General features: G+C 44.5%; 1 protein-coding gene across 4 annotated transcripts in view; it reads left to right on the forward strand.

Moving 5' to 3' along the window:
- LOC115474664 (caspase-10-like) overlaps positions 1–27,720 on the forward strand; it is a 161,970-nt gene that overhangs the window by 83,522 nt on the left and 50,728 nt on the right. For 3 of the 4 annotated variants that reach the window (XM_030210256.1, XM_030210257.1, XM_030210258.1), the window contains 3 exons: positions 4,967–5,069; positions 9,700–9,835; positions 13,944–14,011. In XM_030210256.1, coding sequence (XP_030066116.1) covers positions 4,967–5,069; positions 9,700–9,835; positions 13,944–14,011 — 307 coding nt within the window. The remainder of the gene's footprint in view (positions 1–4,966; positions 5,070–9,699; positions 9,836–13,943; positions 14,012–27,720) is intronic. The other variant, XM_030210259.1, reaches the window with a different exon arrangement.

Consider the following 27,720-nt stretch of genomic DNA (forward strand, 5'->3'; position numbering starts at 1 on the left):
TTAGGTTGGGAAGAGAGACTAGTGGGTTTGTTAAAGACAGGAGAACGTCATCTGCAAATAGTGCAATTTTATATTCCCGCTCTCCCGCCCTGACTCCCGTAATATCGTCGTTTTCTCTAATCGCTTCTGCCAGGGGTTCCATCGCCAAGGCGAACAGTAAAGGAGACAACAGGCACCCCTGTTGTGTCCCCTGCCCCAGCGTGAAGGCCTCAGAATTACCTCCATTTACACGAACACAGGCTCTCGACAAGGAATACAGCGCCTGAATCCAGGTTCTGTATTGTTCACCAATTTCCGCTCTATGCATTACCTTATCCAAATAGCCCCAGTGGACCCGGTCAAACGCCTTTTCTGCATCTAATCCCAGCAGTACCACTGGTTTAGCCTTTGTCTGAGCTGTATATATAAGATCTACCGTCCTCCGAATGTTATCCGTGGCTTGACGGCCGGCTACAAAGTCCACCTGGTCCGGGTGAATTAAACTGGGGAGCACTTTCCCCAAGCAATTTGCCAGAACCTTTGCCAGTATTTTAACATTGGTATATCGAAATTGGTCGATACGAGGAGCACTCAGTTTTATCTTTACCGGGTTTTGGTATCACAGCTTCCCACGCCTCCATCATTGTCTTAGGAAGTGATACCCCTTCTCTCACAGAGTTAAGAATCATCGTCAGATAAGGCGCCAGGTACCCCACATATGCCTTTAAAAATTCATTCGTAAAACCATCTAGGCCTGGCACCTTACCCGAAGGCAGCTCTTTTATAACCTTAATGACCTCATCCACCTTCACCGGTTCCTCAAGCTCCCCTTTCTGTATCTCTGACAGTGTTGGTAAATCCCTGACCGCCAAATAGCCCTCTATCTCCCCGGTCTGTACAGCAGCATCCTCCTTGTATAGGGTCTCATAGTATTGGGCGAAGCATTCCCTGATCTGTGCGGACTTTTGGACCACAGCCCCTTAGCATTTTTCACTTTTAAAATATGCCTCTCTGCTCTCAGCTTTCTCAACTTAGCAGCCAGCAGCCTACCCGGTTTGTTAGTACACTCATAATAGTTCTGTTTTACCCTATCGTGGACAAATTTCAAACTGTCCGAATGCAGTGAAGTGATGTCCAACTTCACCTCTTGTAATTTACGATAATCAGCCACAGATCCAGATATCTTATATTTGGCCTCCAAAGCCCCAACCCTTTCTGTACATTGAAGCAATCTTGTTTTATGGGCCCTGGCTTTCTGACCTGCACATTTGATAAAGTACCCTCTCAATACGGCCTTGAAGGCGTCCCAGACTGTCCCCAGTACCGGTCCCGATTCCAGGTTAATCTCAAAATACTCTTTCAGGATTGGGACAAAGCCCTTTACAATTTCTGTGTCTTGTAGCAGACTGTTATTAAATGTCCATCGTTTATCTCTCACCTCCTCCCGTAAGGAAGGAATAACAATCCAAGCCGGGGCATGGTCTGAAATTGTAGTTGGACCTATACCAGAACCACCCCCCCCCCCCCCCCCAGACATTGTTTTATCCAGAAAAATATAGTCCAGTCTGGAGTAGGAGAGATGCACTGGGGACTAATAGGTGTAATCCCGCCCTCTGGCATGTCCCAGTCTCCACACATCATACAGACCCATTTCATCTACAAAGTTTTTCAGACCTCGAGATATTCTACAGTCCTGTGAAGCAGGCGGAGCCGATCTATCAAGCCCTAGTTGCATAGTAGCGTTAAAGTCCCCTGCCACCAACACCTTGCCTCGTGCAAAGGCCTGCAGTTCTCTCAGGAGACACAAGAAAAGACGTTCCTGCCCCTCATTTGGTGCATAAACACTAACCAAGGTGTATTCCTCCTGATCCAACAAGACATGAAGAAAAATAAATCTCCCCTCTCTGTCCCTTCTCAAGTGCAATATCTGCACCTGAACATCTTTATGGAACATTATTGCCACCCCCCTCTTTTTTGCACTCTTCACGTCCGATGCACAAGCTACCTGTGGGTATTGTTTAGAAGATAACAGTCCTTCATATTTTCTTAAAAAGTGGGTTTCTTGTAAGAAAACCATGTGTGGCTTCATCAGACGCATTTCACACATTAAGGCGTGCCTTTTGTATGGAGAGTTTAGACCCTTTATGTTATAAGTAACAAATTTAAGATCCGCCATCTACCCATCTCTGATACAACCAAACAAAGTTTTAATGGAAAACTCCTACCCCCCCTACTTGCTCTCCCCCAACCGCCAACCAGTGCCATTTAGCACTACTTGGGAACAAGAAGAATGTGACCTCACTATCCGAACTTATAACAACAATACTGACTCCAACAAAGTTAAATATAGCCCCCCAGTTCCCCCTCCCCGCAATCACATCCCCACCCCAAACATTTACATGCACTTATTTATCCCTCACCATCCAGCTTATTTAGTCTCTCATAACTCCTCTCCCACCCTAGTCACTGTACTTAACCCCCTGGAGGGCTAGTCATCCCAGGTCCTGTACTCTCACCAATCAGTGCAGCCCAACAGTCTCTCAGGTCTTGGATCTAGCACTCTTGGTCTCTTTCTCCACTCGTTGCCATCTCTGGAGCCGGGTTTTCGAGGAAGGCGTTATCTCCACCGCAGAGCCGCCGTCGGCGCCAACCCCGCTGCATGCAGTCTTTTCCACGCTTCTCCCACATTGCGGCATCTATTGAGTTCGAAGCATAAGGCAAACGGGAAGGCCCACCTGTAGGGCCTCTTTTCTTTGGTCAGGATCTCAATGACCGGTTTCATGGCTCTCCTCTGACCCAACGTGAACAAAGAAAGGTCCTGGTAGATCGCTACACGTGCCCCATTGAACTCCAGGCTAGGGGTCTGTCGGGCTTTTTGCCAGATCTGGTCTTTGCAGGCATAGTTAGTAAACCGTACTATAATGTCTCGCGGCCTGTTTTCTCTGACTTTGCCCAGTGCATGATGGGCTCTGTCAATGCCCATCTCCTGTGAATCGAATTCAGCTCCCATCAGCTATGTACACAGGGCTCGCACCACCATCGGTGTATCTTCTCTGTCTCCATTTTCCTGAACTCCTCGGAACTGCAGGTTTTGTCTTCACCCCCGATTCTCAAGGTCATCCAGCTTGTATTGAAATTCCTCTGCCTGTTCTCCCAGTTTTTTTAGAAGCCTGTCCACTTTGTCGTTTTTCTCCTGCTGCTCGTCTGCACGCTATTCTAAGGCCTCCACCCTGCCTCTCAGCTCTCTCAGGTCTGCACTTATGGCGTCCACGTGTTCCAAGATCTCCTCCTTTGAGGCTAGGATTTCAGCCCTGATCACTTCCAGGCATTTAGTGAGGTCTTGCGGCAGAGCTTGCGTGAGGGCAGAGTCTCCACGCTCCTCGTGGGAGGAAGTCGATCCTGATTCCGACGGCCTTCGCGGTTTTGGGGATTTGCGGCGTGCAGGGCCGCGCTCCATCTGTCTCGCTGACAGTCGCTCACTTTTCCGTTGCGGCGCTCTGCTCTTTTTACTCATCCTGCGATCCTGGGACTATCGCTTCTAATTTACAGCCCTTTCGTGTTCTAGGAGAGAGTTTTCAACGCGGATGGTGTGGAGCTCCGGGACTAGGCTGCCATTCGGCTTCGTGACGTCACTTCCTCTAATAGATGTCATCTTTGATGATATTTTGATACCTTCTGTTCAGTGTGCAGCAGTGGCTAAGAAAGCAAATAGAATGTTAGGAATTATTAGGAAAGGAATGGAAAACAAAACTGAAACTATTATAATGCCTTTGTTTCGCTCCATAGTGTGACTGCACCCTGAATACCATGTGCAATTCTTGTCACCGCATCTCAAAAATGATGCAGTGGAATTAGAAAAGGTACAGAGAAGGATGACAAAAATGATAAAGCAGATGGGACGACTTCCCTATGAAGAAATCCTAAAGCAGATAGGGCCCTTCAGCTTGGAGAAGAGACAGCTGAGGGGGAGATATGATAGACATCTATAAAATGCTAAGTGGAATGAAACGAGTACATATGAATTGCTTGTTTACTCTTTCCAAAAAATACAAGGACTAGGGGGCACAGAATGAAGTTACTAAGTAGTAAATTATCAGAGAAAATATGTCTTTATTTACTGTTTAATTAAACTCTGGAATTTGTTGCCAGAGAATGTGGTTAAAGCAGTTAGCTTAGCAGGGTTTAAAAAAGGTTCAGATAATTTCCTAAAAGAAAGTTCATAAGCCGTTATTGGGATGGTCTTGGGAAAATCCACTGCTTATTTCTGGGATCAGCAGCATAAAATTTGTTTTACTGTTCTGGGATCTTGCAAGGTACTGGTGACCTGGATTGGCCACTGTTGGAAACAGGGATACTGGGCTTGATGGATCTTTGGTCTGTCCTAGTATGGCAACGCCTATGTTCCTATGTCTTCCCCAGAAAGGGAAGGTTAGAGATTGGCTGGTAATTAGCTGGCAAGAAGAGTTTGAGAGATTTTTTTTTTTAAACTGTGAAAGCATATGGCTTTCTTTGAAGGAGGGATTCACTGTCATGCTCTGAGCTAGAGTGTGTATTTTTTTTTATGAGGGAAAGGGAGGTGAGATGTTCAAACACAGACAAGAGTTGATCCTGTTTGTTCTTTTCTTCACCTTTTTTTTTTTTTCTTCCCTAGTAGTCTGTTTGCTTTCCTCCTTCCTAGATGGCATATCTGGGTGACTGTGTGACTCAGGGGAGCTCTTTCTTTGAAATGCACCCTCTGTTCTGCTCATTGGCAGACAGGACCTCTCTCAGTAATGGCAGTCATTTTCTTTTCCTTCTCAGGCCTGGCCACCCTATCTCCATAGTTCCGAAGCTCAATTAGATCTCACAGAGGGAAAATCTGAACCTGGATCTTTTGCGCTACCTCCCGAGCCAAAACGTTGAGGCTATAAATTAGTCTAAAATGAGGGATAGTTATTTTTATTGAAGGGATATCTATTGTAATATATTCTTTGGATCTCTGCCACAGACAGATGCTATATGAATTATCAGAAAACATCACCAGTGATGACCAGAAGAGCATCCTTTTCCTCCTGATGGATAAGCTTCCAAGGAATCAGGCAAACGATATGGTATGCAGGGGAGAAGAAACATATGTGACCATCTCTGGGAAAAGATGACTAAAGTAGTTGATCCAAAATTTTGAGCATAGCCAATTTTTCATGTCATGGGTCTACAAACTGTCAAAAAAGTTACATGGTTTGTAACTTTTTAAAAATTATTTTCATATAAAAGCATGGGGTTTGGACTGTTGTGTTACAAATTGTTTGTTCTAACAGAATTCATTAAAACCTCTTTTTGTCTGGTGATTTTGGTCACCTTTTTCCAGAGATGGTTGCATATAATGAAAAGTGGTTATGTGCATTTAATGCCTGTGGATGATAACTATATATAGATAAAAAGTTACTCAGTTTTTAGTATTAGGGCATCTAGTTGTAGTGATATGTGGTTGGTAAGAATATAATGCTGAGAGATTGTAAGGATTAATGTCTGAAAAAAGGATTGCTGCTAATTGAGTGTAAGAGTTTTGGACAATTCATATTTCAGGAAAATAATATAGAGAAATAATGGGGAAGAAAAATATTTTGCAGTGTGTGTGTGTATATATATATATATATATATATATATATATATGTACTATCAAATTTATAAACAAGGTTCAAACATAAATCCTGGTTGCATCAAGCATACAATGTACATTATCCAGCAGCCACTATTTTATTGTCAACATATCAAATCTTTATTGAATCTTTAAATATTAAATAGATAACATACCGATACACTGTATCATCCACACACATACACATTCTCATTGAAAATAACAAGAAGCAGCATAAGGAGTGTAAAATCAAATGCAAGGCGCAGATAAAGAAGGCCAAGAGGGATTACGAAAAAAAGATAGCATTAGAGGCAAAAAAACATAGCAACATTTTTTTTTGGTATATTAAAAGCAGGAAGCCGGCAAAAGAACTGGTTGGGCCGCTGGATGACAGAGGGGTAAAAGGGGCGATCAAGGAAGATAAAGACGTAGCGGAGAGATTGAATGAATTCTTTGCTTCGGTCTTCACCGAGGAAGATTTGGGTGGGATACTGGTGTCGGAAATGGTATTTCAAGCGGACGAGTCAGAGAAACTTACTGACTTCACGGTAAACCTGGAGGACGTAATGGGGCAGTTCAGCAAACTGAAGAGTAACAAATCTCCTGGACCGGATGGTATTCATCCTAGAGTACTGATAGAACTGAAAAATGAGCTTGTGGAGCTACTGTTAGTGATATGCAATTTATCCTTAAAATCGAGCGTGGTACTGGAAGATTGGAGGGTGGCCAATGTAACGCCGATTTTTTAAAAAAGGTTCCAGGGGAGATCCGGGAGATTATAGACTGGTGAGTCTGACGTCGGTGCTGGGGAAAATGGTAGAGGCCATTATCAAAAACAAAATTACAGAGCACATCCAAGGACATGGATTACTGAGACCAAGTCAGCACTGCTTTTGTGTGGGGAAATCTTGCCTGACCAATTTACTTCAATTCTTTGAAGGAGTAAACAAACATGTGGACAAAGGGGAAGCCGGTTGATATTGGGTATCTGGATTTTCAAAAGGCGTTTGATAAGGTACCTCATGAAAGGCTACAGAGGAAATTGGAGGGTCATGGGATAGGAGGAAATGTACTATTGTGGATTAAAAACTGGTTGAAGGATAGGAAACAGAGAATGGGATTAAATGGGCAGTATTCACAATGGAGAAGGGTAGTTAGTGGGGTTCCTCAGGGGTCTGTGCTAGGACCGCTGCTTTTTAATATATTTATAAATGATTTAGAGATGGGAGTAACTAGCGAGGTAATTAAATTTGCTGATGACACAAAGTTATTCAAAGTCGTTAACTCGCGACAGGATTGTGAAAAATTACAGAAGGACGTGACTGGGAGACTGGGCGGCTAAATAGCAGATGACGTTTAATGTGAGCAAGTGCAAGGTGATGCATGTGGGGAAAAAGAACCCGAATTATAGCTACGTCATGCAAGGTTCCACGTTAGGAGTTACGGACCAAGAAAGGGATCTGAGTGTCGTCGTCGATAATACACTGAAACCTTCTGCTCAGTGTTCTGCTGTGGCTAGGAAAGCGAATAGAATGTTGGGTATTAGTACATAAGTACATAAGTAGTGCCATACTGGGAAAGACCAAAGGTCCATCTAGCCCAGCATCCTGTCACCGACAGTGGCCAATCCAGGTCAAGGGCACCTGGCACGCTCCCCAAACGTAAAAACATTCCAGACAAGTTATACCTAAAAATATTATTAGGAAAGGTATGGAAAACAGGTGTGAGGATGTTATAATGCCATTGTATGGCTCCACGGTGCGACCGCACCTTGAGTATTGTGTTCAATTCTGGTCGCCGCATCTCAAGAAAGATATAGTAGAATTGGAAAAGGTGCAGCGAAGGGCGACTAAAATGATAGCGGGGATGGGAGGACTTCCCTATGAAGCAAGATTAAGGAGAAGAGACGGCTGAGGGGGAGGCATGATAGAGGTATATAAAATAATGAGTGGAGTGGAACAGGTGGATGTGAAGCGTCTGTTCACGCTTTCCAAAAATACTAGGACTAGTGGCCATGTGATGAAACTACAATGTAGTAAATTTAAAACAAATCGGAGAAAATGTTTCTTCACCCAACGCGTAATTAAACTCTGAAATTCGTTGCCGGAGAGCGTGGTGAAGGCGGGTAACTTAGCAGAGTTTAAAAAGGAGTTAGACGGTTTCCTAAAGAACAAGTCCATAAACCACTACTAAATGGACTTGGGAAAAATCCACAATTCCAGGAATAACATGTATAGAATGTTTGTACGTTTGGGAAGCTTGCCAGGTGCCCTTGGCCTGGATTGGCCGCTGTCGTGGACAGGATGCTGGGCTCGATGGACCCTTGGTCTTTTCCCAGTGTGGTGTTACTTATGTACTACCCACTCATAACAAAATACAAATATTAATATACAAGTATTGTATTACATATTCAAAATACAATCAATATTTAAAATCTATGCACCTATCCAACACTTCCCTTAACTTATCTCTTCCGTTGTATAGTTCTCTACTTCTTCAAATTATGTCTGTTGTCTTCACATGATCTCTCTTAATAGAACTACTATATCATATTCAGTACAACAGTGATTCAGTGTCTCCAATCTTCAATTTGTCTTAGGCTATAAACTGCGCATGTGTGGGCGTCTCTGTTGACGGTTCCACCAGCTGCTTGCTGGTGTGCGTGTCTGACCACTGTTAGCAGCTGAATGAAAGACCCTTGAAGACGCTTTTGTGAGCGAAACATGATCATGTCGGGTGTTTCTAAGATATGATGATGAGTTGACAGAAGTTAAAGTATACAACAGAAGAGATAAGTTAAGGGAAGTGTTGAATAGGTGCATAGATTTTAAATATTGATTGTATTTTGAATGTGTAAGACAATACTTGTATATTAATATTTGTATTTTGTTATGAGTGGGTAGTGAGAATGTGTATGTGTGTAGATGATAGTGTATCGGTATGTTATCTATTTAATATTTAAAGATTCAATAAAGATTTGATATGTTGACAATAAAATAGTGGCTGCTGGATAATGTACATTGTGTATATATGTATATGTGTGTGTATGTATGTTTGTATTTATTTATTAATTATGCACACTGCAAAATATTTTTCTTGTTTAGTATCTCTATTTTTTTCCTGAAATATGATATTCCTGATATATATGCTGTGGGGAAAAGGTTTGACTACTTTCTTCCTTTTCCTTTGGAATGAACTCTATTTGTAACAAACCAGGTATTTTTTCCCCCTATTTGAAATCCTCTCTCTCCACTGTACCTGCACTGATCATTGTAGTGATGGTCCTGGTTGGGGGGCATGCACTAAGGCTTCTTCTGGAAACCTGTAATCATAGGTGTTACCCTTGAGCAGTGACCACAGTTCCTTCCCCTTCTGGGACAGTGGAGGCAGCCTCTGCAGCATTCCCAGACCTAGATGACGGGAGAGCAGAAGACCCAGATTGGGCATCAAACTTGGATCTTTTATATAGCAGTACAAAGCACTTCTGCTGAGCCACCAGGCAGATCCAAAGATCAGCAGTTTTTAAGTAGAAGCATGTCTGTCAATAGGAGGAAGAAGAGACTTCTTTTGATGCTGTAGTTTATATCATAGCTGTCAAGTAAAAGAGAAACCATAGTGCATGCTGACTGTGAAAGAAAGTACAAGGAGAGAATAACAATTTAGGCAGAGTGATCTCTCATACGTATTAGATATGCCCAATTATCGGTCACTGATAATTCACCTCTTCTATTTTTTGTGCAACAGAAAATTGTAGCCCCAGCCTCCATGCTGTCCCAGAGTATTGCCATTCACAATTCTATATCTTTTAGATAGAAAACCCATCATTGGACCTCTCCCTAGAGTCACTGAATATCCAGCATTATGATCTCCACAACCCAGGCACATCTGTTACCTTCTGGAAGGCTGAATACCAGTATCTCAGCTGTAGCTAGGGTTATTCATAGGCATTACAGGCATTTTTGTTTTTGCCAAATTATTTGGTAAGGGCTGAAGGACATAAAATTTGTGAGTGTGAAAAGTTTGCCTTCATTACCCATATTGTAATTGTCCTAAAAGTTACCATGGGAAAAAGAAGTACAATTAATTTATACTTTCTCTCTCAGTCTACTCTACAGATGCTGGCCCTTATGGAGAAACGGGACATTTTCTCTGAGAACAAACTGGAGAATCTAGAAACTGTGTGTGCAAACATTTCGCCAGATCTGGTGAAAAGGATTGCCAGATACAAATGGGAAAAAGGTAGGTGTGGAATACAGCAGTTCAGTACTGTTGGTGGAGATACCTAAAGACTACTTTAAGAAATTCTATCAGTCTTTCGCTATAACGTTCTGTTGCTATAGTTTACTTAGGGGAAAGAAAAACAAGATTTTAAAGAATCATAAAACCATGGGAAAATGGGGCCTGAAAGTGGTACTTGCCCGTTCCTCTCTTCTGGCAGAATCGTTGGATTCCAGAATGATTCATGCAACAATGGTTCTCTTAAATTCCATGAGTATGTTTTGTGGAATTTAAGAGAACCATTAAATAAGTTGTTTTTAGATTTGCAATATAGTAATAATGCACTAAAGAAACATGCCACTTTGAGTGTGGGGTGCACCACGGTTGTATGGTGGCGATGATCAACTCTGGTGCCCAAAATATGCAAATAAATCTGGTTCTGACATCATGTGCATGTATTCATTATGGAGATCCTGATAAGCAGGTCCTTGTGTGGTATATGTGTATTTATTTATTCATTTCCACTTGATATACCGTCATATGGCCTGGACCTAAGCTTCAGTGTGGTTCACAAAGTTAAAATGGAAGAAGGGTATGAGGGGCAGACAGACAAAAAGATTAATCAGCAGCTGCACCTGTTGAAGCATGTGAAATATAGCTGGTTGAAGCATAAAGAATTGAAAGTAAATCCATGCTAGAAAGTTCTGACTGCGAAAAGGATTGTTCTGACAGAGAAGGATCTTATTGTTAAGACTTCAAGAGTGACCCTTTGAACATTCTGATTGCATTTACATCTTTTTGAAATCCTCGGCTAACAACATTTTCCTCTCTAGCTTCCTTCATACAATGGCAGAAGCCATCATTTCCACTTTTCAATTTTAAGAGAAATAGAGTAAGACCTACAGATGAGGAAGTGCTGCCAAGACAGCAGAAAGAATTTTCATAGTTGCCTTTTCAGTAAATGATTTTATTAAAAACCTTTCCCTGAAATCTGGAGAATGCATTTTTGAACTGTTTTGGCAAACCAATTGAGTATTTATTATTAGACAGTGACAAGTTGCCTTTTGAAAAATAGTCTTTTCCAACTTCTCTGTTTCTCACTCTGATTTAATCCCTCTAGAGGTGATCTTATCATAGGTTTTCTTGCAGGTGCAGAATAAGAGAAGATATGTGAAAATCAGGGCCACTGTTGTGTGTTTCTGACACTTTTCCACTCTTTTTAAAATAGAAATAGGTAAATCTCTTTAAAAGAGGAAATTTGCCAGTGGGTGGTGTGCTTCAGTGAGGTTCCCCCCACCAATTTTCTGGATCCAGTGTGAGAAGGCCACTATGGAGGCAATTCTATAAATTGGTGCCTCAGTCTAGGCACCCCAATTCTGTGTGCTTATTATGAGTTCTATAACGGCATCTTGGTGCCAAGATTCCATTATAGAATATTAGTGGAACCCAGCCCGTTTCCTCAACAATGAAACGGGCCCTAGAAAGGCTGTCTTGTAAGCGATTTTTTGTCTCTCCCCTGCCCTCCCCTCCATGTCCAGTGATTCTTCCCTGCCCTCCCCTCCATGTCCAGTGATTCTCCTCTTCCCTGCCCTCCCATCCGTGTCCCGTGATTCTCTCCTCTGCCCATCCCTTCCCTCCCTCCCACCCCTCGATGTCCCGCGATTCTCTCCTCCCATCGATTTGTACCTGAACGTTCTCTGGCTGGCTGGCGCTGGCTTCCGTTCCATTCGTAACATCCCTCCTGACGTCAGCTCGCCTCCAGCGTTCCCTTCCCTCTCACCGTTCCGCCCTCTGACGTCATTACATCTTGACGTGAGGGCGGGACAGTGAGGGGGAATGGAACACTGGAGGCTGGCTGACGTCATCATTTATTTTTTGTCTATTAGATTGTAAGCTCTTTGAGCAGGGACTGTCTTTCTTCTATGTTTGTGCAGCGCTGCGTATGCCTTGTAGCGCTATAGAAATGCTAAATAGTAGTAGTAGTAGTAGTAGTAGATGTTACAAACCCAGGCAGCCAGACAGCGATGGAACGTTGGAGGTGCAAATTATTACATAGGACTAGTGTAAGTAGGCATTGGTGCGCCTTCTTATGCCATGTCTATGGTACGTGTAAGCTGCTGCACCAAGTAATGCATGTAATTTATAGTGTTCTACAAATTATCTTGCTGATATTCAGCCTGCGGGAGGCAGGACGGCTAAGTGCCGCAATCAGCACTAAGCCTGAATATTCAGTTCCGTGGGCCATTTCTGCTGAACGGTACTGAATATCCGTTCTTTTTGTGGCTGGCTTAAACTTAACCGACCTTGTGAATGTTTGGTGAGGCTTATAGTAGCCAAGGATAGAACTGTTATTTTGGCAGTCCGATTTGGCCGCTAAACCTAGTTGGCGAAGCACTGAACATTCACGGCTAACCAGTTATATTGCGTGATCTAAGCATTAATATTCAGTGGAGATAGCTAGCTATCTTGCACTGAATATTAGTGCTTAGCCTGCTAAGTGCTATTTATTTATTTGGACTTGTTATACTGCAGAATAGATCCAGACAGGCAACTAAGGGGTTTACAAACAAAGGTACAGCAATGCAATGCAAATGAGGATGCTAAAGGAGAGAGTGGGGGAGGCAGAGAGAAGACTTAAGGGAGAGGAGAAAGCTCAAAAGCTAGAGAGAGATGGTGATTCTTGGGAAGAACTTTGAATGAAAGGAGTGAAAGGGTGGACCTGAGGGAAGAAGGAAGAGAATTCCAGAGCTTAGGGCTAAGGGAGCTAAAGGCAGTGTCACGAGAGACGGTGAGGTGAAGGGTGGTGAGGGAAGAGATGCACAGCAGGTTATTGGAGGAGAAGCATAGAAGATGGGTTGGGGTGTAATCAGAAATTGCTGGAGATAAGCAGGTGCAGAAGGAAGATGCTGAATATCGGGGAGCACGTGTGTAACTGGGAGACACACCCATGGGCCATCCATATGTAAGCCCCTCTTGCAGTAGATGCTACCTTATAAAATGGTGCCTAGTGCACATAGGTGCTAAACTGTCAATTAATGACACATGTGATGCACATAACTGGTGAATACCTCTAGATGCCAGTTCATAAAATTGCTTCATATTGTATTAAGCATATAGCAGCATACCGTTTCCATATTCAAACTTACAGTAGCCATGCTACCTACATACAGTTTGTATTTGTTATATTTTATTGGGTGTATTATGTGTAATCCACTTGCATGCAGAATAGAAATATCTAATTAATTAATTGGATTAATAAATAAAGGTTTTCTGTCTGACCTTTTTGCATGCTTTTTGGTCATCTTCCTACGTCTCCTTTGTTGCTTATTTATTAAATAATTTATTAAATAATTCTACAACAATATAAGGCAGCAACCACTACTATATTATAGTAGTGGTTTCTGCCTTATATTGTTGTAGAATAAAATGTCTATACTTTTTTTTAGTGTTTCCTCAATCTCTCAAAAAAGTTTTACTTACTCTGTATCCACTCTGCAGCTGCTTTCAGTTAAATTCATGTTTGCATTTGGTACTATGATGGCCATATGCCACAAATTATAGAGCTTAGGTATAGAAGGATGGGGAGGAAAGGTACTTTTCAAAATCTTCAGCTAAGATTCTATATGAAAGGGGTAAGTACAGTGGTTTTATTTAAAATGGCTGATGGATGATTTCCAATGTTGCTGGTGCGTCAGAGTTTGTAAATTAAACAAAACCATAATTCATTAGAATCGTCTTCATTTTGAATGAGAGACAAGCGTGCAGTGTTTCTGGAAGTAGCTCCTTGTTAGTTTTCCTAAACCATTCCTACTGTTGTTAAACAGCAGCTGTTGACTTTGAGAACCCCATGGAGGAATCATGCTCGTTGATGTAGAGGGAACCTACATAGCTGGAATTGAGCTTGAGAGAGAGTATTCTTGAAAGCAGGGGATGCTGCTATTATAAAAGTATGAAAAATTCAAAAATTCTGCAAAATAGTACAAGTAAATGTTTCCTCAGAATAAAACTGAAAGAGGAAGCAATATAGCATCAGAGAAGCAGGATATGTGACTAGATGCATGCATTCAAGGTTTTCAGTTATTTAGTCATGGTCTGACACTGCTTTTGGAAATAATTCTCTTCGTTACAGGTTCAGCTTCCTTTCCCTGTCAGGAGACATCATCACACAAACCATCTGCATTAAAGCGTCAGGGGCCAGTAAGTGAAATTATTTCAAGTATAGGCTATTGCTTCCCTCAACTCTGTGCTGCTTGTCTTTTGTGTTTTATGACTGATCTAAAGAGTTTAGCCAGCACTTAGCTGTGAGTAAGCAGTAGGTATACATATATACACCTGGGTGGGAGGATTATCTGCTTTCTCGGGTCCATCTGTAGTTTCATACTTCTAAAGGGGCTCTGCAGGCTGGTTCCACAACATGTAAAACTATTCTACATCTCCTATTCATTACATAGCTTCCCACTATTCCAGAACCTGTGGAATAGTGGTGTCCATCAACCAGCAGGTGGAGACAGAGAACTGAAAACTGAGCTGAGACATATGTCTCTTGGCATCCAGTCCAGCTCCTCAGTATTTTCTATCTCCAGCAGGTAGATGGACACACTTTTTAGCTTCTGGTTCCGAGAACTTTGCTCCTGATCCAGATGGTCAGCTGGTCCCCAGTTCAGCTTTGCAGGTGACTTGAGTCTACAGAGTCATATCTGGAGGTCTTAAGATCCTTGTCTCTGATGCCCTGTGAATTTACTTCTTCCCTCCCTTCACCTCTCTCATTTTTCCTATGGAATTCTCTTCCAGCAAAAACCTTTAAAAAAAGAGTTTATTGGAGAGCAGTCCTGATTCTTTCTCATGTGGTGTACAACTTGTGGAGACTGTGAGCTTGGGGGGAGCAGCTGGTAAGTCCGACTAAACTTTGACTCAGAACTCCGCTTGAAGGGCTGCAAATTCTACTTGGTGCAGGGGAAGAATCCTGATTCACCTCTTGAGACTGCATTGTGCCGTGCTTGTGCCGGTCAGGGTGAATGGCAAATCCTGCGGAGGCAGTTAAGCAATTTTTCCATTGTGGGACCAATCCGGGAATCCTGCGGGACGTGGGGCAAACAGTTGTTGGCAGCAAGTCTTCAGATTTGGCAAAGCGTCCGAATATGCCAAGGACTTCGGGCTCTCCGGTAGGGCCGATGTGAAGTTTGATGCAGGAGAGCACGGGAATGGATGCCATTTTGTTGTGGTCAACTAGCAGTGAAGAACAGCCTCTTTCTGATCATGAACGGAGCATAGCTGCCATTTTACGAACTCGGTGCCTGAGAGAGCATGCAGCTGCATCGGGATCTTTGTTTTCATGGAGTTTATATTGCTCTGACACCAAGCCTATTTGCTGAAGTAGGGGCAGTTGAAATTGCTACAAGGTGCTTCAGTTTCTTGCCCCGCTGCTCCTCCGGTCATCTTGTTTAGCCTCATATGCCCACTCCTGCAGGTCTATCTCTGCTTTTCCCTCCTTATCTGATGAGGGGCTTGGTCTATTCAGAGGATCCATCATTGAAGGAGCCGTTAGAGGAGTGAGATGATATAAAAGTATTGAGATTGTTTCATAAAGAGGAGCTCGGTACTCATTTATTTCTGAGGCATTGGCAGTACTTTTCATTGAGGAGCCCTCTGCTATAGCATCAGCAGCTGTATCTTTGTTGGTCATGAGTGGGTTTAGAGGTCTTTCTAAGGCCTTCCTAATGCATCCAGTCATTCAAGACTTGATTACAGCAGAATGGGTCTCACCGGGCGTGGGGCTGAGAGTGGGAAGAGCCATGACTTGCCTTTACCTGTTGGTTCCGGAAGAGAGAGAGAAATTGCAGCTTCCTAGGGTGGACTCTTTTGTTATGGCAGTGACTAAGAAGACCACCTTACCGTTGGAAGGGGGCATTGCCCTAAATGACCTAAGGGATAGGAAGCTAGAAGGCTTGCTGAAACAAGCCATTGAAGTGGCTTCTTTGGGCCTTCAAGCAACAGCGTGCGACTTGTTCTTGGCTAGAACATGCCTGAAGTTGCATCAGCAGTCTGCAACATAAGACAATAATGCCCAGCTGGAAGCGGGGCTGGCCTACTTGGTGAATTGTATTTATGACATGTTACCACCCACAGTGTCTTTGGCAGTCATGGCATGTTGACAACACTGGTTGTGGCAATGGGCAGTGGGGGCAGCGTCTTAGTCATGTCTAGTTAAACTGCTCTTTCTGGGCAAGTGGCTATTTGGAGAAGATTTCAGTAACTTGGTGAAAAAACTGGGGGGGAACTAAGCCACAGCAGTTGCTGGAAGATAAGCCGAAAGCGTTTGGTTGTCTGTCTTCAGAGGGCTCTCAATTTTGAGGCAGCAGACGGTACCGGCCTGGTTGTCAGCAATATGGTCAGAATTCCCTGTTTCATGAGTGCCAATCTTACTTTTGTGCGGACAGGAAGTCCTTCTCTCAGTCAGCTAGGGCGCCCAGTGCCTTCCGATCATCGCAATGATGCGAGGGCTGGTCCACTCTTCTCTTCCTCTGGTGGGTGGACGTCTTCAGGAGTTTCGGGAGATGTGGGACAAAATCATGTCAGACCAGTGGGTTCTGGTTCTTACAGAAGGTTACCAGTTAAAGTTCTCCTGCTCAGTCGCTCCTCTCTTCTTGGAATCTCCTTTTCGAAAGGGATCCAAGGCGGTCAAGGTACAGGCCACTGTAGATTCCTTGCTGGTGCTTCGGGCCATTGTTCCAGTTCCCCAGGCTGAACAGGTACAAGGTAGATACTCCATGTACTTCATTATCCCAAAGACTGAAGGCACCTTTCATCCAGTCTTAGATCTCAAAGGTCTAAACCGCAGCCTCTGAGTGACGTTTTCACATGGAAACACTAAGAGCAGTCAAAGTCTCAGTTCAAGTGGGAGAATTTCCCACTGCCCTTGATCTCAAGAAGGCGTAGTTGCATATACCCATATGGCTGCTGCATCACAGATTTCTATGTTTTGCGGTGCTGAGCCATCACTCCCAGTTCAGGGCTTTGCCCTTTGCTCTCGCCCCAGCACCAAGAACGCTTACCAAGGTGGTGGTAATGGTGGCCTTCCTTTGACACCAGGGAATTGGAGCTCACCCGTATCTCGATGACTGGCTCATCCTTTTCAGACAGTGTGGTGGTTCTGGCCAAATTTGTCCATCTTCTGCATTCAGATTGCATGATCAATTTCGAGAAGACCGAATAAGTCCATCGCAGACACTGGAGTATCTGGGTGTTCTATTTGACACAGCAAGGGAAAGGATCTTTCTCATGGAATGCAGGAGGTCGAAACTGGTTCAACAGATTTGCACCTATGTCTTCTCAGTCAAGACAAGCCCAGGGTCTGGGACTTCGTCCAGGTACTGGGGTCAGTGATGGAAGTGGTGCCATGGGCAAGTGCTCATATGTGGCCATTACAGGAGTCTCTTCTTAGCCAGTGGTCTCTGGCACAGAAGTGCTAACTTCATCTTCCTTGGATGCCAGACAGAGTATGCAGTGGTGGTTGTGAATTTGACCATCGGAGCTCCCTTTCTGATAACACAATGGGAGGTGGTGATAACAGACACAAGCAAGTCAGGTTGGGGAGCACATTACAAGTTCCATCTGGCACAGGGCACCTGGACGGAACAGTAGTCTCGGTGGTCGATAAATCACTTGGAGCTCAGGGCAGTGTGGAATGCCTTACGTGACTTTCATTCCCTTTCTGGTGGGGGCCCTAGTCTAAGTTTTCTCCAACAATGTGACTGCGATGGCTTTTATCAACATGCAAGACAGGACCTGCAGTTGTCCAATGGCGTTGGAGGTGGCCTCCCTCATGAGCTGGGTGGAGAAAAATTTTCTCTGCTTGTCGGCAACTTACATCGCTGGCTTCTTGAATGTGGAGGTGGACTTTCTCAGCAGGCTCTCCTGGGACCCAGGAAAATGGGAGCTATCCAGTTAGGGTTTTCAGCTGATAGTGGAACGATGGGTTCTCAGCTTCAGGACTTGATAGCGATGAAAAGGATTGCCAAAGTGTCCAAGTTCTTCAGTCATTGGAAAGAACTGTGCTCAGTGGGGATGGATGTACATCTAGTGCAGTGGGTTGAAAACCTGGGGAACTGGGTTCAATTCCCACTTCATCTCCTTGTAACCTGGGCAAGTCACTTAACCCTTCATTGCCCTACATATAAAAACTTAGATTGTGAGCCCACTAGGGACAGAAAAAGTACCTGCAGCTAGTATATGTAAACCGCTTTGGGGTTGAACCCACAGAAAGGCAGTATATCAAATCCATGACCCTATCTACTATATGTCTTCCCTCCTTGGCCCATGGTAGGCTGCACATTGAAAAAGATTGCATTGCACCAGGGTTGAATAATTCTTGTTTGTCGTGGAGGCTGTGCTATGCAGACCTGATTCAACTGCTGGATGGGGATCCTCTCCATCTTCTGCAGGTACACGGCCTACTGATGCAAGGTCTATTGCTCATGGAGGATCCGTGCACGTTTGGTCTTATGGCTTGGCCATTTGAAAGGGCTTGGTTGAGACAAAAAGTTTATTCTGATTTGGTCATTGCTACCTTGCTTCAGGCTCAGAAATGCTCTACATCCATGGTGTATGCGAGGGCGTGGAGGGCATTAGAGGGTTAGTGTTCAAAGTGTGGACTTTCTCCATTCTGTGCTCAGATTGCACACATCCTAGCATGTCTTCAGAAAGGATTGGTGTTGGGTTCTCTAAAAGTTCAGGTTGTGGCTTTGACATGTCTCTTGCAGCTCACCAAAATATTGTTAGATTCTTGTGGGGAGAGTCTGCTGCTTGTGGCCTTCCTTTCGTACACTGTGTCCATACTGGAACCTTAATTTAGTCCTTTGGGCTCTTCAGAAGCCTCCTTTTGTACTACTCCGGAACAACTCCTTGAAAGATCTTATACTAACGACAGCATTCTTGGTGGCTGTTGCATCAGCACATATGGTTTCGGAACTTCAGGCTCTCTTGCTGGGATCCCTTTCTCTGCTTTTTGGAGGCAGGGGTCTTCCTGAGCACGGTTCCTTCTTTTCTTCTGAAAAGTGGTATCAGCATTTCATCTCAACCAATCTGTGGAGCTTCCGTCCTTCACAGAGAGGACAAAGAGGCTCAGTATTCTTCTTTGAAGTTTCTTGATATACTTAGAGTCCTCAATTGATTCTGGAAGTCACGAATGAGTTTTGCAAATTGGACAGACTGATTTTGCTTTTTAGTAAGCAGAGGCTTGGCCTCGTAGCTTCCAAGCCCACAATTGCTAGATGGCTTATTTGCTTGTGGGGAAGCGGACTCCTCGAGCCTTGTGGGCTCATTCTGCGAGACTTACAGCGACATCCTGGGCGGAGACTACTGTGGATACATGCAAGGTGGCAACATGGTCGATGCTGCATACCTTTGCCAAGCACTACAGGGTGGACATTGTAGCATGCTCGGAAGCCAGTTATGGGGCTTTGGTCATCCGGGCAGTGGTACCAGGATTCCACCAACTCTAAGGATAGCTTTCAAACATCCCACAGGTTTTGAAATAGTGGGAAGCTACATAATGGAAGGAGAAATGAGGTCTTACAGGATCATTTTCCATTAGTCCTTCCCATTATTCCAGAGGCCTGTCCAAGGTTTCAGAGATGTTTAGTTGGTGCGCAGTAATGGGTCGAATAATGCTTGCATGGTGCTTTGTGCATATATCTTGTTCTCTACAAGTTATCCAGAGATGAGAGGCCCACAATGTTTGCTCATCTGGTTAGTGTTAGGTTAGCAAGTTGTTTAAAGTTGTTGTGTTTATTTTGAGTTTCTTACTGCTTGTCTACTGAGGACCTGGACTGGGTGCTAAGAGAGATGCATCTCAGCTCAGTTTTCAGTCCTCTATCTCCACCTGATGGTTGATGGGCACAACTGTCCTACAGGTTCTGGAATAGTGGGAAGGAGTAATGGAAAGAAAATTATTAGGCAAGACCTAATTTCTCCTTCTCTGGGATGTTTAGGGCTAAGTGTGCTGTAGTGACAGCACATGGTACCCTTGCTCTAGGGAGGGAATGTTTAGGAGTTGCTTTCTTAGAGAAGCTCACAGGCTGAATCTTTGCAGCTTTCAATGAAGGTGGCTGAAGAAGGCTAATGGTTCCCAACCCTGATGTAGAGGTACACTTAACCAGTCTTATTTTCAGAAAATTCATAATGAATGTGCATTTCATATATTTGTGTACATTGAAAACACAGTATATGCAAACATACAAATTTATTGTAGCCATCCAGAAAAGTGGGCTAGTTAGGTATGCCTTCAGGAGAAAGCTGGGAAAATGCCAAGCTAGCATTCCTTCAAAGGTCCAAGTTTTTCACACTTTTACATAGAAGAGTGTGAATTAAAGTCTGTGTTTTTCCACCACTATAGTTTACTATGTAACTGAAAACAACTGGGAGAGTGGAAAGAGTTGTTTCCTAGCTAGTGAAAATGGAATTCATATTGTGCTATAGATGCAGAAGAACACGTTCATTCTATTTGTTTAGTATTCAGTGCCTGTACCAGCGGTTCCTAAACTGTGTGCTGCAGCAAACTCACAGGGGTGCTGTGGCATATTTTCCACATCTCTCTCCTGCCACCACCCAAGAGAAGCAGCACCAGCGGCAAAACAAACTTCAGCCATCACGGAGCTGGAGTCTCCATATGTTCGGCTGATGGTCTTGTCCCCCTGGGATGTCACTTCCTGTTCCAGGGCATAGCCGGTAGCTGCACAAATGAAGAGTCCTGCCTCGCGGTGACTGTTGCTTGTTTTGCTGCTGCTGTTGAACTGGTCTAGAGAAGTGGCAGGGGTAGGGTGATGTGTGTGTGGGAAGACAGAGAGGAGAAAGACTCTGGATTTGGGGAGGGGGAAAAAGAGAGGGTGCTTAGGCTGGATGGAAGAGGGAATAGAGAGAGAGGGGAGAGGCTAGATGGAAGAGGGAGAGGAGGAGGACAGTGGCTGGATGGAAGGGGGAAAGGAAAGAGGACAGACCCCGGATGGAAAGGGGGAGAGAAAAAGGGCAGACACTGGATAAGAAGGGAGGGAAGGAGAACAGACATCGTTGGATGGAAGGGGGGAGAAAAGGGCAGATGCAGGATGGAAGGAGGAGAAAGAGGACAGATGGATGATGGAGGAGGAGTAGGAGGATGGAAGACACTGGATGGAAGGGGGAGCGAAAAAGGGCAGACGAGGATGGGGGAGGAGGACGGCAGATACTGGATGGAAGGGGGGGGGGAGAAAAAGGGCAGATGCTGGATGGAAGGGGGAAGAAAAAGGGCAGATGCTGGATGGAACAGGCGAGACAGATTGCAAACGCTGGATGAAAAGGGGGAGAGGAGGAGGAGGGCAGATGCAGGAGTGCAGGCCTCAGGCAGCAGATCTCTTCATTGGGCAGGGCTTGGGCATCCCTGCCAATGAAGGTACGACTCAACGCCAATTGGGGGTAGAGACCTGAGAGGAAATGTGTAGCCTAGGGGCGCCGTGACCCAAGAAAGTTTGGAAACCATGTAACATTCTTAATGATGACAAGGAAAAGCAAGTTGAGGTATATCCCTCCAAGCCTCAACACCCTTCTGTTTCTGGCCCCATGGATAATTTTCTACAATATTGGAGCACTGTGCTTGATGCCCCACCTGGTGACGCCCCAAGAGCTACAATACACTTTGGTTTTATTTATTTATTTAAGATTTTGCTCACACTTTTTTCAGTAGTAGCTCAAGGTGAGTTACATTCAGGTACACTGGATATTTCTCTGTCCCAGGAGGGCTCGCAATCTGATTTATACCTGAGGCAATGAAGGGTTAAGTGACTTGCCCAAGATCACAAGGAGCAGCAACGGGCTTTGAACCGGCCACCTCTGGATTGCAAGATCAGTGCTCTAACTACTAGGCCACTCCTCCACTCCTCTTAACTGCAATTTGACTTATCAAGTGCTTTTGACATGGTAGACCACACCATTCTGCTGAGACTTCTTGATTACTTTGGAGTCGGAGGGAATGTCTTAGCCTGGCTATCCAGCTTTTTAACCACCAGGACCTACCAGGTGAAGTCTGGCTCACAATTATCCTCTCCATGGCACCAAATTTGTGGAGTACCCCAAGGCTCGCCGCTCTCTCCTACTCTTTTCAATGTCAGGTTGATTCCCCTGGCTACAGCCCTTTCAAAATTTGGCCTTCACCCATTTATCTATGCAGACGATGTCACCATTTACATCCCATTCCATACGAACTTTGCAGAGATTGCCGACATCAGCCTTGGAATAAATACCATGCTTGCGTGGGCCAACGCCTTCAAATTAAAACTTAACACCGAAAAAACTCACTGCCTCGTTCTTGCCTCTCCCTTTAATAAGTTCAGGCCCACCAACTTATCCGTGCCAGGCTTCACCTTGCCCATCTCTGAAAGCCTACGAATACTTCGTGTTATAGTAGATCGGAACTTAACGCTGCTGGATCATACCATCTCAACCACCAAGAAAGCATTCTCCTCCCTCTGGAAACTAAAGCGAGTGAAACCATATTTCCCAAGGGGAGTTTTTTGTGACCTAGTCAGATTGTTAATCTTGAGCCGACTAGATTACTGCAATGGCATCTACGCAGGGTGCACTGGCGTACTCTTAAAGAAGCTACAAACCGTCCAAAACATAGCAGCTCGACTCATATATGGAGTGTCAAAGTTCACCAGTTCTAGTCGACTTCTTCAGAAATTACATTGGCTTCCTGTACAAGAGCGTATAACTTTTAAAATCTGTGCCCCAGTCCACAAGATTCTCTATGGAGCAGCCCCTGCGTACATGGACGCTCTTGTCCACCTACCACCAAGAAACTCACTCAGAACTGCCCGTTCCTACTTAACCCTCCATTACCCTGCGTGTTCTAGGCTGAAGTATAAAACCATGTATGCTTCCTCCTTTGCCTACGTCGGCACTCACTTGTGGAATGCCCTACCAAAATCAGTGAAAACGATTCAGGATCATCTGACTTTTAGGAAGTCGCTTAAGACCTGCTTATTTGAGCAAGCATACCCCAAAGATCCAGTCCAGCCTCACTAACCTCAGGACGCTGCCACTATGGTCTGGCGCTGCTATTATGGACAGACCCATTTCTTTATCCTTACCTCTCCGCCCTGCTTACCCATTTCCATTTACTGTACCCTCTCTATTTGTTAATCAAATGTTGTAAGCCACATTGAGCCTACCAGAGGTGGGAAATTGTGGGATATAAGCACTATAAAATAAATACATAAATCTTTGACTTCCAAATTGTAAAGTTCTCTACCTCAGCTGTCCTTGTTGGGCACTGTGGATCCTGCTGATCTAACTCAGTGTTCAATGTTGAAGATTGGAGAAGAGAGAGGGGCGGATTCTGGAGTAAGAGAGGTATCCTCTTCTCTGGATTAACTGTTCTTGATGGCGATCGATCGAGAGATTGCAGCATGTCAGACTTCAAGGGAGCAGCTTGCTGTTTCTAGAAGCATGATTGAGGAAGTGTGCTCTGAAACAAGATTGGCCTCATCTTTTGAATTTAATATCCAGTGTCCAGTAGCCTTTTTTTTTAATCAATATGGACTGCTGTTTTTCAATTGAGTAAGGCCTTGTTTCTTTAGTTTGCTACTATACTATGGATTAAACTAATGTGGCCAGTATTCAGGCTGAAGAGCAAAAGTTTGTAAAAATGATCGTTTTAGATGATCATGCATTGCATTTAAAAATTCCTCAAGACGTAAATTGAAATTTTATGAAGGACATAAGTACATAAGTAATGCCACACTGGGAAAAGACCAAGGGTCCATCGAGCCCAGCGTCCTGACGTCCACGTTGCCCAGTTCCTAACAAATCTAAAACCCTCCTCACTGCACCATCGTCTCATCCACGCATTGAGACTCCGGAGCTCTGCCTGTCTCTTGGGCCCCGCGTGTGGAACAGGTAGCATTTCAGAAAATGCTACCCTAGAGGATCTGGATTTGAGCTTTCTACCTAAGAGCCTAAATTTGGCTTCCAGAGTCTCTCTCCCACATTTTCCTATGTCATTGGTACCCACATGTACCAAGACAGCCGACTCCTCCCATCACTATCTAAAATCCTATCTAGGAGGAAGATGGAAAATTTGGAAAATACTATCAGATACTATAATTTGTGTATAATTAATTTTACTAAATTACTATTAGGACCTCCTAGAAATGCTAACTGAGAGGAGTTCAACTCTTGGAAGAGGCAGTGAGGGAAACAGAGTGGAGGAGTAGCCTAGTGGTTAGTGCAGCGGGCATTGATCCTGGTGAACGGGGTTTGATTCTCACTGCAGCTCCTTGTAATTCTGGGCAAATCACTTAACCCTCATTGCCCCAGGTACAACATACGTACCTTTATATAATATGTAAACCGCTTTGATTGTCACCACAGAAAAGCAGTATATCAAGCCCCATCTCCTATCCCTATCCCTAAAATTCAATACTTTCCCTTTCAAAGATAAGAACATAAGTATTGCCATACTGGGATAGACCAAAGGTCCATCATGCCCAGCATCTTGTTTCCAACAGTGGCCAATCCAGGTTACAAGTACCTGGCAAGATCCCAAAACAGTACAATACATTTTATGCTGCTTATCCTAGAAATAAGCAGGAGATTTTCCCCAAGTCGGTTTTAATAATGGTCTGTGGACTTTTCATTTAGGAAGCCATTCTAACCTTTTTTTTTTAAATCCTGCTAAGCTGACTGCTTTTACTACATTCTCTGGCAAAGAATTCCAGAATTTAATTATTATTATTTATCCTCTGCAAAGAGAAATTCTGATGATCAACATGTGGAAGGTTTTTTGGAGATGGATACTTGCAATATTTCTGCAGTACTGGAATCTTCTGATACATAATCTGTGACTTTGGCTACTTTAATTATGACATTGGCTGTCCCTGCAGATTAAGATTGGTTACTTTGTATGTGTTTCATACACCATGATATACCTTTTTTGGGAAATGTGGTCAGGATTTTTCTTGATGTTGAAAAGGAACTATTTTTTGGTTACTTAGAGCAAGGGTCCTTCAGTTAGGAGCCCTTTTTTTCCCTTTAATATCCTTGCAAATGTTGTAGAATATAAATCAAACATTTTCTTTGAGCCTATCCTGCTGTCTGCCTTCATTATCAGTAAGAAAAATGCATCAGCTCTGCCACCTGAACCTTCTGCATAACTGTGCTAGTTTAGATTTGCTAAATGATGGGGGTGCTACACTGTTTAGCCTTAGCTTCTAGTTTAGGTAAATGATTATTTCCTCTCAGTTTTCCTTTTGCTCTCCTATCCGACCTTTTGTGGACTGAATACTATGTATGCATTAAATAGGAAATAACTATATTAGGAGTAGTTGATATTATTTCTTGATTTCTGTACAGGAGTCTTATTTATTTGGATTTTGCTCACAACTTTTTCAGTAGTTAAGGGTATTTCCCTGTCCCTGGAGGGCTCACAATCTTAAGTTTGTACCTGAGGCAATGCAGGGTTAAGTGACTTGCCAAAGATCACAAGGAGTAACAGTGGGATTTGATCCGGACGCCTCTGGATGTCAAAACCAGACCGGTGCTCTAACCACTAGGCTACTGCTCCATTTGGTTTATTATATAAAGAATTTCAATAAAAAATATTTAAAAAAAATATGCTTTGTAAATGTGCTAATCTCTGTACCAGCTGATAATTCTCTTGGGTGTAGGAGTGATTAATAAATGAGTGTTCAGTTTCATGTTGCTGTTTGCAGGTTCAGGCATGTTTCCAGAAGACAGAAAAGTAATAGACTCGTATCAAATAGAGAGTTGTGTGAAGGGACGGAAATAGCTGTAAAGATAGCAAGAAGCAGAACAGTGTTTTAGGATGAAGTGGAGCTGAAGGGGGGGGGGGGGGTCCCAGGGTCTTCTTCCTCTCCAGTGCTGACATGTTCCTGCTCTGCTCCAGTCTCCTCTTTCTGCTGTTCTCTTCCTTACTCTACTATCCATTTTGCTGCTCTCTGTTGTCACTTTCCCTCCCCATCGGAAGATCATCCCACCACTTTCTTTCTGTTTTTCTACTGCCTAACTCCTTCTCCTTTCTGCTTTTCTTTCCTTGCTGCTGTTTCCCCTTCTCATTTCCTGTTACCCCTCTTCTATTCTCTTTGCTTCTGCTACTCTTCTTCCCCTTCTTTCCCTTTTGGCTTCCCATCCTTCTAATGCTTCCTCCCATTTCTTCTCCCTTTCCTTTTCTTTCCTTCTTGTGAAGGAGTGTGTAATAGTTCTGTGGGCCATCTTAACAGAGCCAGGGCTGGGGCATTCAGCCAGGAAGGCGTGGTCCTGCTAGGGAAGATAAAACCCCAGAGTAGGGGAAAGTTCAGGCAAGCTCAGAACAGGAAGAAGCAGCCCTCCTGACTTTGTCTCCACTACCTGTGCCTAAGGAATGTCTAGTTGCAACAATTGATTTTGCATCCAAGATAGATTTCCATATCATCATGCTGATCAATCCATAGACTGGTGGGTTGTGTCCATCTACCAGCAGGTGGAGATAGAGAGCAATCCTTTTGCCTCCCTATATGTGGTCATGTGCTGCCGGAAACTCCTCAGTATGTTCTCTATCTCAGCAGGTGGTGGTCACACACAGCAGCAGCTCTGGCTAGGCCTCCAAGCCTAATTTTTAGGTTTTGTTGAGTGCCTGGGGTTGAGGGCTCTTCTTGAGCAAGTGCAAACCTGGTGGTGCCAGGTCCCTCCTTTTCTCCCCCCTCCCGCTGGCTCCGTTTAAAAAGAAAAAAAAATTTTGGACGTCCTTAAGGGCGTTTATTTCGACGTTTATTTAAACGTTTATTGCAGCTACTCACTGGGACACCAGGTTGTTACAGCTCGGAGCGGAAAGCAGGTAATTTTACCTTTTTGTAGCGGGCAGGGGGTTCCCCGATTGATCTCCACGTGGCTGATGGCGTCGGAGGGCGAGGGCGCAAAGAATCGCTCCCCGGACCGCGTGTGCGCATCTAGCGGGGATGCGGGGGTTTTAAAGTCTGATTCGCCCTTGTTGGGTGTCAGTTTGGAGGCCGGTCAGTGTCCCGGTTCTTCCTCCGGTGCGGCGGTTTTTCCCGCCATAAACGCCCATCCCCCGCTGCTCGCCTCCGCCATCTTGGCCGGCCACGCTGCTCGGACGGCTTCTTCTTGGGCCGCCCTTGAGGTGGGAGACGTTAATGCCATGGCCGCCCTTCATTTGGGCGACGGCAGAAAAGCGGCTAAAGTTAAGCGCCGTTCTTCGTGGAGTGTCGCGCCGGACGCCATCTTGGATGCACAGCATGTTTCTCCCCCGCTCTTGCGAGCGCCGGTTGAGGGTGCGTCTAGGGCTGTGGCCCAGGCTGCTGAAGTGCACAAGGATCCCTCCCCCTTTGGTCTTACGGCCTGGCTATTGAGCGGCAGCGTCTGAGAAAGAAGGGCTTCTCAGACAAGGTCATCGCCACTATGCTGAGAGCGAGGAAGCGCTCTACTTCTACTGCTTACGCCAGGGTTTGGCGTACCTTTGCAGCGTGGTGTGAAGCAGGCTCACTTTCTCCCTTCACTGCTCCAATTTCTTCAGTGTTGGCGTTCCTGCAAGAAGGTCTGGAGAAAGGCCTGTCGCTCAGTTCCCTTAAAGTCCAGGTAGCGGCTCTGGCTTGCTTCAGGGGCCGCCTGAAGGGTGCTTCCCTGGCTTCGCAGCCAGATGTGGTGCACTTTCTCAAGGGAGTTAATCACCTGCGCCCTCCTCTGCACTCAGTGGTGCCTGCGTGGAATCTCAACCTGGTGCTAAGAGCCTTGCAGAAGCCGCCTTTTGAACCCTTGTCAAGGGCATCTCTGAAAGACCTGACGTTGAAAGCAGTCTTTTTGGTGGCTATCACTTCAGCCAGAAGAGTTTCCGAGCTCCAGGCACTCTCATGTCGAGAGCCCTT

The sequence above is a fragment of the Microcaecilia unicolor genome, chromosome 7, assembly GCF_901765095.1.
Source record: "Microcaecilia unicolor chromosome 7, aMicUni1.1, whole genome shotgun sequence".
Classification (NCBI taxonomy): domain Eukaryota; kingdom Metazoa; phylum Chordata; class Amphibia; order Gymnophiona; family Siphonopidae; genus Microcaecilia; species Microcaecilia unicolor.